The following is a 13,055-nucleotide window of genomic DNA, read 5'->3' on the forward strand; positions in this document are numbered from 1 at the left end:
TGGAACATTCCATCCAAAAGCAGCAGAATACACATTCTTTTCAAGTTCACATGGAATATTCTCCAGGATAGATCACATGCCAGGCCAGAAAACAAGTCTCGGTAAGTTTAAGAAAACTGAAATCATAACAAGCATCTTTTCCAACCAAAACACTATGAGACTAGAAATCAACTACATGAAAAAAACTGCAAAAACCACAAACACCTGGAGGCTAAACAATATGCTACTAAACAACAAATGAGTCACTGAAGAAATCAAAGAAGAAATTAAAAAATACCTGGAGACAAATGAAAATGAAAACACAATAATGCAAAATGTACGTGATACAGCAAAGGCAGTTCTAGAGGGAAGTTTATAGTGATACAAGCCTACCTCAGGAAACAAGAAAAATCTCAAATAAACCATCTAAACTTACACCTAAAGGAACCAGAAGAAGAAAAATAAACAAAACCCAAAGTTAGTAGAAGAAAATAAATATAAATGTTAGAGCAGAAATAAATGAAATAAAGACAAAAAAATAGAAAATAATCAATAAAACTAAGAGCAGTTTCTTTGAAAAGATAAAAATATTGATAAGCCTTTAGCCAGACTCATCAAGAAAATAAGAGAAAGGGCCCAAATCAATAAAATCAGAAATGAAAAAGGAGAAGTTACAATGGACACCACAGAAACACAAAGGAATATAAGACATCACTATGAACAGTTATACACCAATAACATGGACAACCTAGAAGAAATGGACAAATTCACAGAAATGTACAATCTCCCAAGACTGAAACAGGAAGAAATAGAAAATATGAACAGACCAATTACCAGTAATGAAATTGAATCAATAAAAACAAAACAAAACAAACAAAAAAAACCTCCCAACAAACTAAAAGTCCAGGACCAGATGTCTTCACAGGTTAATTCTACCAAACATTTAGAGAAGAAAAATCCTTCTCAAACTATTCCAAAAAATTGCAGAGGAAGTAATGCTTCCAAACTCTATCTACAAGGCCCTGATACCAAAACCAGACAAAGATACAGCACAAAAATGAAAATTACAGGCCAATATCACTAAAGAACATAGATGCAAAAATCCTCAACAAAATATTAGCAAACTGAATTCAACAACACATTAAAAGGTTCATACACCATGATCAAGTGGGATTTATCCCAGGGATGCAAAGTTGGTTCAATATCTGCAAATCAATCAATGTGATACATCACATTAACAAACTAGAGAATAAAACCATATGATCATCTCAATAGATGCAGAAAAAGCTTTTGGACAAAATTCATCCATTTATGATAAAAACTCTCCACAAAGTGGATATAGAGGGACCATTCATCTACATAATAGGGCCATATATGATAAGCCCACAGCTGACATCATACTTGACAGTGAAAAGCTGAAAGCACTTCCTCTCAGATCAGGAATAAGACAAGGATGCCCACTCTCACCACTTTCAATCAACATACTATTAGAAGTACTGGCCACAGCAATCAGACAAGAAAAAGAAATGAAAGGAATCCAAATTGGAAAGGAAGAAGTAAAACTGTCACTGTTTGCAGATGACATGATACTATACATAAAAATTCGACAGGTGCTACCAGAAAACTACTAGAGTTCATCAATGAATTTGGTAAAGTTGCAGGATACAAAATTAATACACAGAAATCTGTTGCATTTCTATACACTAACAACGAAAGATCTGAAAGAGAAATTAAAGAAACAATCCCATTTACCATCACATCAAAAGAATAAAATACTTGGGGATAAAACTACCCAAGGAGACAAAAGACCTGTACTAAGAAAACTATAAGATGATGATGAAAGAATTCGAAGGTGACACAAACAGATGGAAAAATATACCATGTTCTTGGATAGGCAGAATCAATATTGTGAAAATGACTATACATAGAAATCCTCAAGATGCCACCAAAAAAACTACTAGAACTCATCAATGAATTTGGTAAAAGTTGCAGGATACAAAATTAATATACAGAAATCTACTGCGTTTCTATACACTTACAACAAATTATGAGAAAGAGAAATGAAGGAAACAATCCCGTTTACTGTCACATAAAAAAGAACACAATACCTAAGAATAAATCTACCTAGGGAGATAAAAGACCTGTACTTAGAAAACTATAAGACACTGATGAAAGAAATTCAAGACAACACAAAGAGGTGGATATACTGTGTTCATGGATTGGAAGAATTATTATTATTAAAATGACCATACTACCCAAGGCAATCTACAGATTCAATGCAATCTCTATCAAAATACCAATGACATTTTTGACAGACCTAGAACAAGTAAGTCTAAAATTTGTATGGAAACACGAAAGGCCCCAAATAGCCAAAGCAATCTTGAGAAAGAAGTCTAGAGCTGGAGGTATCATGCAAAGCTACAGTAATCAAAACAATATGGTACAGGCACAAAAACAGACAAATAGATCAATGAAACAGAATACAGAACCCAGAAATAAACCTATGCACCTATGGTCAATTAATTTACAACAAAGGAGGCAAGAATATGCAATGGGGAAAATGCAGTCTCTTAATTAAGTTGTGCTGGGAAAACTGGACAGCTACATGGAAAAGAGTTAAATTAGAACATTTTCTCACATCATATACAAAAATAAACTCAAAATAGATTAATGATCTAAATGTAAGACCAGAAGTCATAAAACTCCTAGAAGAAAACATAGGCAGAACACTTTTTTTTTTTTTTTTTTTTGTGGTACGCGGGCCTCACACTGTTGTGGCCTCTCCCGTTGTGGAGCACAGGCTCCGAATGAGCAGGCTCAGCGGCCATGGCTCACGGGTCCAGCCGCTCCACGGCATGTGGGATCTTCCCGGACCGGGGCACGAACCTGCGTCCCCTGCATCAGCAGGCAGACTCTCAACCACTGCGCCACCAGGGAAGCCCAGGCAGAACACTTTTTGACATAAATCGTAACAATATTTTTTTGGATCTGTCTCCTAAGGCAAAGGAAACAAAAGCAAAAATAAACAAATGGGACCTAATTAAACTTAAAAGCTTTTGCACAGCAAAGGAAACTATTGACAAACAAAAAGATAAACTACTGAATGGGAGAAAATATTTGCAAATAGTATATGACTGATAAAGGGTTAATATCCAAAATATATAAACAGCTCATTCAACTCAATACCAAAGAAAAAGCAACCTGATTTTAAAATGGGCAGAAGATCTGAATAGGCATTTTTCCAGTTTGGATGGAAGGGTGTGAAAGCCACTGTGAAGTAGACTAAGTAATGCATGGGTGATGAGATAAAGCAGGCAACATGCTTAGCCCATTTTTAGAGAGTTTTGATTGTGCAGGGTTGCAGGGCATGGAGTGGTGGCTGGAAAGACAGGTAGGCTCAAGAGAGTGTTTTTCCAGATCACACTAATATGTTCATGGAAATGACCCAAAGAGACAGAAGTTGGTGATGTAGATGAGAGAGGAAATTATCAAACAAGTGAACTCTTGAGAAGGTGAGGTGGGTGGGTACTTGAGCTGGTGTTGAAGCAAGCAAGTTTGTAGGTTTGTGACAGGGATAAAATAGAGTTCTTGTTGGATGGTGTTTATTTTCTCAATGAAGTATAAGGTAAGATTTCTCTCTGAAAGCAACATGAGGACTGAGGAGACGGAGAGAGGGAAGTGTTGGGAACCAATCTGAGGTCTGAGATAATTACAGGGCTGACTTCTGCTCCCACCCCACATCAGAAATCCACTTATAACTTTATAGTCAGCCTTCCATATCCAAATGTTCCACATCCGCAGATTTAAACAAATGGGGATAGTGTAGTACCATAGTAACATATTTATTGAAAAAATCTGTGTATAAGTGGACCCACGCAGTTCAAACCTGTGTGGTTCAAGGGTCAACTGTAATTTAAAGGAAAATCAAGTAAAATCTTCATCTGAGCTCAGTTACTTGGGTGCATGTAATTAGAGTTCACACAATCAAGGGCCCCTCTAAAGCCATCTTAAAGAATTTGATTTTAACCTGAAGGCAACTGGGAACCATCAAGGGTTTTTAAGGAGGAGGAAACATGATCAGAGTCCTGTATTTTCAAGTGCACTCTGGCTGGGGTGTGGTGTCTTTCTAGGAAATACCAAACGCCTAGGGATCCAGACCATTACAGCTTCGAGTGCCCTTGGCGAGGACAGGGATAGGAGAGACAACTGTACACTCAGTACATGCAAACAATTACTCCAGACGTCTCAGGTATGGCATACCTGTGCACGCTCTCTTTAGGAAGTATAAATGTTATTTCTTCTCCAGTGCTAGACTGGAAAATTGCATTTGGTATGTGTTGATAAATCAGATGAGAAATCTTCTCCGTGTTACAGTGAGGTTTTTTCACTAAAGTCATATAATATCCTGCACCTGAAACAACATTTAAAAGATCATGAAACAGTTTTACCCTTTTTAGTCACATTTAGCGTTCTATATCCTAGAACAGGATAGTTCCACAGGACAGGGAAGCTGGTGAGCCCTGCGGGCTTGAATTTAAACCACAGTGAACTTGCCTTTGAAAGTCTATAATGCTACTCTTGAGCCTTACCTTCTACTCCATAGTTGGGAGGTGATAATAGCACATTTAGCAATGCTAGGCAAAATAAAGGAGGGTTGTATTAAGGGCAACACTCTCTTTAAGTGATAACTAATGTGGGGAAATGAAAACTTAGTATGTAGGGGCCTTGAACATTAAGGTTAAGAACAAGCATACCTCTATCATAATTAAATTATGTTTTTGAGGATCATACCTTATGGTATTCTAAACATTCTTTCAGAAATTACTAGTAACACTTGTTACTACACTGCTTGCAATGCACTCATTCAACAAACATTCACTGAGCTCTTATGATGTGACAGGCACTCTTCTAGGTACTGAGCACATAGCAGTGGACCAAATAGTCAAAGATCCCTACTCTCAAGGGGCTTTCATTAAAGGGATGTGAGACAGATAATAAGATAAGTAAAATTTAGAGTATATTAGTGACAAGTGCTAAGGCGAAAGATGAACAGGGGAGGGGATACAGAGTATCGGGGATTGTGACTTTAAACAGGGTCACAAGGAAGGCCCCACTGAGAATGTGACATCTGTAAAAGGACTGAAGACCTAAGGAAGAGGAGAAGGCATGGCAATGTGTGGCCTGGAGGAAGGAGCAGGCCCAGTATGCTGGATAAGAAAGGGGGCCATGAGGCAGGAGCAGAGCAAAGCAGCTGAAGAACTTTAGTAAGTGTGGTCCGGGTAATAGGACCAGGCAAAGCAAGGCCTTTGGGCCACTCCCAGGACTCTGCCTTTTCCTTTCAGTGGGACAGGAAGTCATTGGTGGACTGAGCAGAAGAGTGATACACTCATTCTGACAACTGGGCAGAGGCCAGCGGTGGGTTAGAAGCAACTGCAATAATGCAGGTAGAGGGACGGCAGCCTGGACCAGGACGCTAACAAGTGGTAGAGGTGGGAGGAAAGCAAGGTCACTAGAGTTTGCAGCTGGATCAGTTATGGGCTATGAGAGACAGAGGATCAGGGAGCCCCCAAGGTTCTGGCCAAGCACCTAGAAGAATAGAGCTGCCGGGCTTCCCTGGTGGCGCAGTGGTTGAGAGTCCTCTTGCTGATGCAGGGGACATGGGTTCATGCCCCGGTCCAGGAAGATCCCACATGCCACGGAGCGGCTAGGCCCGTGAGCCATGGCCGCTGAGCCTGTGCGTCCAGAGCCTGTGCTCTGCAACGGGAGAGGCCACAACAGTGAGAGGCCCGCATATCGCAAAAAAAAAAAAAAAAAAGAATGGAGCTGCCTTTACTGTGGGGGAGATGGTTTGGCAGTAAAGAGCTGGAGCTCAGCACTGCACAGGTTTTGGACAAGTCTTTCAGGTCTGTTCACTGTCTATGTGGATGTGTGGAGTAGGCAGTTAAATACACAAATCTGGAGTTCAGTTGAGAGGTCCAGCCAGAGATACATACGTTTTTCAGCCAGGTAAGTATTTAAAGTCAGGACACTGGATTAGATCACTAAGTCAGTGGGCAGAGAAAGAAAAGTAAAGCAACCAAGGCATTTCCATGTTTAGAAGTAGAAGTGATGCAAAGGAGCATTCAGTGACAGAAGAGGGAAACACAGAGGGCTGGGGGTTCAGGAAAACAAGGGGAGGATGTTTGTGGTGGGATGCTGATGAGGAGTACACCCAGTTGTGGAAATAACAACTCGCACTTTTGCATGCACTAGCTCCCACTTTGAGGAACATGGTATCTTAATCTCCATTTTATAGATCAGAAAACTAAGGCCAAAAAAGGATGAACTAACTTGGTAGAAAGGATGAAGAGGGAGTAAACTACCAGAGTGGAACTCAAACACAGGCCTTCTAACTTCAAGTCTCAAGAGATTTTTTCTGCTTCATTCCTTCTTCGTTCTCACAAGCCCCTCTGCCTGGGGCCTCGGGTCTCTACCCACAGGTAGCAGAACAGGATGTCTAGAGAAGGCCTCTCCCTGCCTGATCTCAGGGGCCCTTCAGGAACGTTACCAATGGATACTTTCTCCAGCACACTGGACCAGCAACGCTGACCCCACACAGAACGGAGTTTTGGCTGCCTGCCCGGGGCCGCTCACCATATTTCTGCTTCAGGAACAGAGATGACCCGCAGCACTGCAGCTCCCCCTTGGCCATGATGGTGATGCAGTCCCCCAGCAGGTTGGCCTCATCCATGAAGTGGGTGGTCAGCAGGATGGTGCGATCACTTTTGTGCTGCTGAGGAAGGTCCCAGATGGCCCTCCTGGAGATGGCGTCAATGCCTGAGGTTGGCTCATCCAGCATCAGCACCTAAAGGGCAGAGGAATGACCTTGTGATGACGGCAGAGTCACATCCCAGGCCCCGGCTGGCTGTGCTGCAGGTCCCATGTGACTGGAGGTCAATGAAGATTCAGCAGTACCACCCACACCAGACTGCCCATCCAGGGCATCCAGAGCTGAGGTGCCTGGGCCATGGCTGAAGGGCCTGCAGCCAGCCCAGGCCAAGTGGGAACTATAAAGTGATACTTCTGGGCCCTGCTGACCCAACGTGTTTGTCTACTGCATGTGGGGGCCCTGACCTGTGTCTTTAAGGAAGCCAGGCCCTGCCACCCCCTACCTTGGAGCCTGCGATGAGGGTGATGCCAATGAGGGCGATGCCAATGGAGAGCTTGCACCTCATTCCCCCACTCAGGAACCTGCTCCGGGAGTCCCATTTGTCCTCCAGACTGAGGATGTGCAGCACACATTTGATTTCTTCAGGGCACTTCTGGCACAACAAGTCTTTCAGCTGAAATAGCAGAGGACAGAGATCTGACAGCGGCTTCTGAAGGGAGGCTGGCTCGTCCAACAAGCATTTTGCTTGTACAGCAGTCCCCCCTTATCTGAGGTTTCGGTTTCCACAGTTTTAGTTACCCACTACCCACAGTCAACTATGGTTTGAAAATATTAAATGAAAAATTACAGAAATAGGGGACTTCCCTGGTGGCGCAGTGGTTAAGACTCCGCCTGCCAATGCAGGGGACACGGGTTTGAGCCCTGGTCCAGGAAGATCCCACATGCCACGGAGCAACTGAGCCCATGTGCCACAACGACTGAGCCTGTGCTCTAGAGCCCTCGAGCCACAACTACTGAGCCTGCATGCCACAATTACTGAAGCCTGTGCATGTAGAGTCAGTGCTCTACAACAAGAGAAGCCCGTGCACCGCAACGAAGAGTAGTCCCCGCTCACTGCAACTAGAGAAAGCCCGTGCACAGCAACAAAGACCCAATGAAGAAGCCAATAAATAAATAAATAAATAAATAAATATTTAAAAATTATAGAGATAAACAACTCATAGTTTTAAATTGTGCACCGTTCTGAGTATCCTGAACTCTGAAATGCTGTGCCATCCGGCTCTGTCTTGCTCGGGATCCCCAACCATCAACATCGTCTGCCCTTGACATCCAACCATCGACGTTGTCATGACTTGATGATCCAGGATCACCTGGAGCAGATGATTCTCCTCTGATGTATTGTCACTAGGTCAATAGCCTAATGCTGTGTCACAATGCTTATATCATTCACCTGACTTCATCTCATCACATGGGCATTTTATCATCTCAAATCACAAGAAGGGTAAGTACAGTACAATAAGATATTCTCAGAGAGAGAGAAAGCGAGACCACATTCACATAACTTTAATTACAGTATATTGCTATAATTGTTCTATTTTATTATTAGTTATTGTTTTGGGGTTTTTAAATTTTTTTTATTTTTTAACATCTTTATTGGAGTATAATGGCTTTACAATGGTGTTTTAGTTTCTGCTTTATAACAAAGTGAATCCGTTATACATATATCCCCATACCTCTTCCCTCTTGCGTCTCCCTCCCTCCCACCCTCCCTATCCCACCCCTCTAGGTGGTCACAAAGCACTGAGCTGATCTCCCTGTGCTATGTGGCTGCTTCCCACTAGCTATTGGTTTAATGTCTTACTGTGCCTAATTTACAAATTAAACTTTGTCATAGGTATGTATGTATAGGAAAAAACATAGTATATATAGGCTTTGGTACTATCTGAGGTTTCAGGCATCCACTGGTGGTCTTGGAACAAATCCCCTGCAAATAAGCAGGGACTATTGTATATACATAAACTGTACATAAGAAAGATACACATTAAACTTACTACCTTCAGGGAAAGGGATAAACGAAAGGCTTTTGCATCTTTTTTTTTTTTTTTTGCCCACACCATGAGGCTTGTAGGATCTTAGTTCCCTGACCAGGGATTGAACCCGGGCCCTTGGCAGTGAAAATGCGGAGCCTTAATCACTGGACTGCCAGGGAATTCCCGGCTTTTGCATCTTGAACCATTTAAATATATGACTTATTAATACTAAGTACCACAGCATATTAAAAGGATTATACACCATGACCAAGTGGGATTTATCCCAGGAATGCAAGGAAGGTTCAGCATATTAAAAATCAATGTAAGTGTTGTATAATAAAGAATCTGGATGGCCTCTGTCCCCAGTTACTGGGAGGGGCCTCTAAATCCTTGGAGTGATATGGGTGTCTTTGCTATTCCTGGTAGTACCCTCAGGCCACACCTGAGTTTATGCTAATGAGGTGATCAAGATCTAGGCTGGTCATACCAAAAAGACCAAACATGTGATTTGATGGTTGGGGCTTTGAGCTATGATATCAATCTGACCTCCCAATCTGCTGGGAGGGAAAGACTGCAGACTGAGCTCAGTCACGAGGTCCATGATTCAATCATTCACGATCATGTAATGAAACCCCAGTAAAAACTAGACACTTGAAGCTTAGGTGAGCTACCCTCTATATAGCAATGTGCAAGGAGGGTGACACATTCTGAAGACATGGAAGATTTTCATTTGGGACCCTCCCAGACATCACCCTATATGTCTCTTCTTTTGGCTGGTCCTGATTGGTTTTTTTAATATTTATTTATTTATTTGGCTGCGCCAGGTCTTAGTTGTGGCACGAGGGATCTTCATTGCAGCATGCGGGATCTTTTTATTTAGTTGTGGCATGCAAGCTCTTAGTTGTGGCATGCAGGATCTAATTCCCTGACCAGGGATTGAACCCATGTCCCCTGCACTGGCAGGCGGATTCTGAACTACTCTGCCACCAGGGAAGTCCCCTGGTCAATTGATTTTTGACAAAGGTGCAAAGACCATTCAATGGGGAAAAAACAGTCTTTTCAACAAATGGTGCTAGACAACTGGATATCCACGTGCAAAAGAATGAATTTGACACCTACCTCACACCGTATAAAAATTAGCTCAAAATGAATCAAAGACCTAAATGTAAGAACTAATGTATGGGGCTTCCCTGGTGGTGCAGTGGTTAAGAATCCGCCTGCCAATGCAGGGGGCACGGGTTTGAGCCCTGGTCCGGGAAGATCCCACACGCTGCAGAGCAACTGAGCCCATGCGGCACAACTACTAAGCCTATGCTCTAGAGCCCGAGAGCCACAACTACTGGGCCCGTGTGCCACAACTACTGAAACCTGTGAGCCTAGAGCCCGTGCTCCCCAACAAGAGAAGCCACTGCAATGAGAAGCCCGCTTGCCACAACTAGAGAAAGCCCGCACGCAGCAACGAAGACCCAATGCAGCCAAAAATAAATAATAAAATTAAATAAATAAATTTATTTAAAAAAGAACTAATGTTTGAAACTCTTAGAACGAAACATAGGTGGGAATCCTATGCAATGCTTTTTATTTTTAAAATTTATTTATTTATTTATTTATTTATGGCTCTAGAGTGGACTGATGTATGTATTATTTATTTATTTATCATTCATGGTCTGCATTTTGGCAGAATTTGCAATTACATTAATTAATTAATTCAGTCATTCATTCAATGATATTTATTAAGTGCCTATCCTTTGCCAAGCATGGTTCCAGGCACTGTGGATCCAGAAGTGAACAGAACAAGCTTCCTAGGGAGAGGGATGGGGGAGACAGAGAAATAACACACACATATATATATACACACAAACCAGATGAGCACAGACTGTGATGAATACTAGGAACAGAATATAAGGGAATGCAATAGGGAAGTGTCTACGGAGTGTTTCTATCAGTCGGCCTTCTTAAACAATGTTTGTATCTGACTTGCCTCCTTGATCACTTAGCCTGGTGTCTAGCTGGATCACCCTTCAAGTACTGAGGACCTCACAAGTCTACATAGAAGGGGAGGCCTTCCCTAAATGATCATGCTGCCAGAAGTAGCAATGCTTGTACCTGAGAGAGGACCACCTGTCTGGAGACATTGCTGCACCCCCCTCCTGATGCATCCAGAGCCCATCCAGCATGTATCTGCTGGGCTGAAACTTGGTTTTTAAAGTCCCAGTACCAAAGGCACCTCAGACCAAACTTCACAATATTGCTGCTCTTCAAATGCCTTCAGTGGAAGGTGCATCAGCAACCTGTGAGGAGAATTGTGGCAGCTTGACTTTGAAGTACTCATAGCTTCCCAGCTGTTTGGTGTTCTGTATGTAACACAGAAGAACTGGTGGGCTTTCAGAGTGCCTCAAAATTTGGAAATGCATCACACTGGTTTTGTACAGAGCTTTACATAGGTTAAGCCTTCAATAAATATATGTTCCTTGAATGAATGAGTTTTCAAATATCACATATATTATTTTAGTTAATGGAATGTGAAAGAATTATTTAGGCATAAAAACTATTCTGAAACAGATAATTTTAGAATAATTCACCAGGTATCATTCTAAAAGTGCCCCTGGCAATCAAAAGTAAGTGGATGAAATGTTTGGTTGAGAGATTAGTGGTGCCTCACTGTACCGGAAAGTTCTACCTGGAAGGAAACATGCTAAGCAGTGTTCACAGCTTCCTGATAGTGTTTGAAACTAAGTTCCTCAGATTGACCGAAAGAGTCAACGATTCCCTTTTCCTGCTACAGGGTAATGTGAACAACCAGGCACTACTACGTAGATAGTAAAAAAACAAACAACAAACAAAGATGCCAGTGAAATCTGATGAGGGGAGATGGAGCCAAAACATCTAGATCTGGATCAACAATTTCTTCAGCGCTTCCTCGGGAGGGCTGACCCCACACATATACCTGTAAGCATGCCACAGGTGGTGGTTTTGCCTGCTCCATTGTGCCCCAGGAGAACAGTGATCTGCCCTCGGTACAGGTTTATGGTCAGATCTTTGACTGCCATGTGTTCATCCCTTCCCTTGTAGAACACCTGTTGAAAAGCCAACTCTGACTGACAGTGTAATATGCACACGCATGTGGCATTTCTGAAGAACCTATGACAGGCCGAGCACCCACACCAACTTTCTCCAAGTGTTCATCAGTGGGACTCCAAGTGGAAATCCATAAGGGAGCTCCTTCTTTCAGAGTTTAGCTGCCTGGAGCTACTGAGGACCATGATGGGGAGCAACACCAGGGGGGTTTCCCTGGCCTCTGGAGCCTGGTGGCAGAGCAGCTGAACCACAGAGGCCAGAGCTCAAGGACGAAGGGCTCGGAGCTTGAACGAGACCTTCTCCCTGCTTCTCGAGCCACACCTTGCTCTGCACTGCCTGGCTAATCTCCTGAGAAAGGGCACCCTGCCTCTTTTGTGGGCGGTGTTGATCTAGGGAGAGAACACCAGACAGACTGTCCTGTTTTCTAAATCAAATGTCTCCAGTATTTTATTTTATTTTTATTTATTTATTTATTTTTGGCGGTACACGGGCCTCTCACTGTTGTGGCCTCTCCCATTGTGGAGCACAGGCTCTGGACGCGCAGGCTCAGCGGCCATGGCTCACAGGCCCAGCCGTTCCGGGGCATGTGGGATCTTCCCGGACCGGGGCACGAACCCGTGTCCCCTGCATCAGCAGGTGGACTCTCAACCACTGTGCCACCAGGGAAGCCCTCCAGTATTTTAAATACCATTTAATTTTTTCTTATTATACAAGTAATTCATATATGAGTATAAGGAAGAAAATAAAATCACCCACAATGCCACTTGCAGAGATACATCACACTTCATCACATTTCAGCTCTGTGCCATTCCTCACACATACCAGGCATACTCCTTTTGAGGGACTTCTATCTTTACTGTTTTCCCAGTCTTAGACTTGGTCTGTCTTGTTCATGCTGAATTCCTAGTGCCTGAAACTGTGCCTGATTTCTGTCCTGTCTAATTGCATCTGGGCTGGACTTGGGGGTTGGAGTGCAGACATCATAGTTGGGTGAGACTTAGACGACACTTCTTCCCACAATTTATCTGTGTTTGGAAGCAGGGTGCTGCGGAAAGGAATTTGGCACACTTCTCCTGCCCCCACATCCATCTGGTATGATTATTTTGAATCAAGTGTGACGGTCCTCTTCCCTAACTTCTCAGTCTCCCTTTTGCAGTTGAGGAGGACATGTGGCAGAATTCTGGGCAATAAGAATAAGGGGTGATCTACTGAAGGAAAGAAAAGAAGGAAGGAAGGAAGGGAGGGAGGGAGGAAGGAAGGAAGGAAAGAAGGAAGGAAGGAAGTTCTCCCAAAAGAAAGCCCCTCGCTCTTATCTTTCC

The 13,055-nt window shown here is 42.9% G+C and overlaps 1 protein-coding gene across 1 annotated transcript in view; it reads right to left on the minus strand.

Annotated features, from left to right (window-relative positions):
• Positions 1-13,055, minus strand: part of LOC103074207 (ATP-binding cassette sub-family A member 3-like) — an 89,228-nt gene that overhangs the window by 42,575 nt on the left and 33,598 nt on the right. Inside the window, 4 exon segments of the mRNA XM_082930981.1 lie at positions 4,240-4,390; positions 6,613-6,823; positions 7,131-7,301; positions 11,598-11,735. Of these exon segments, the coding sequence (XP_082787107.1) occupies positions 4,240-4,390; positions 6,613-6,823; positions 7,131-7,301; positions 11,598-11,735 (671 nt within the window).

Source organism: Lipotes vexillifer, unplaced genomic scaffold (assembly GCF_000442215.2).
Source record: "Lipotes vexillifer unplaced genomic scaffold, Lipotes_vexillifer_v1.1 scaffold914, whole genome shotgun sequence".
In the NCBI taxonomy this organism is placed as follows: domain Eukaryota; kingdom Metazoa; phylum Chordata; class Mammalia; order Artiodactyla; family Lipotidae; genus Lipotes; species Lipotes vexillifer.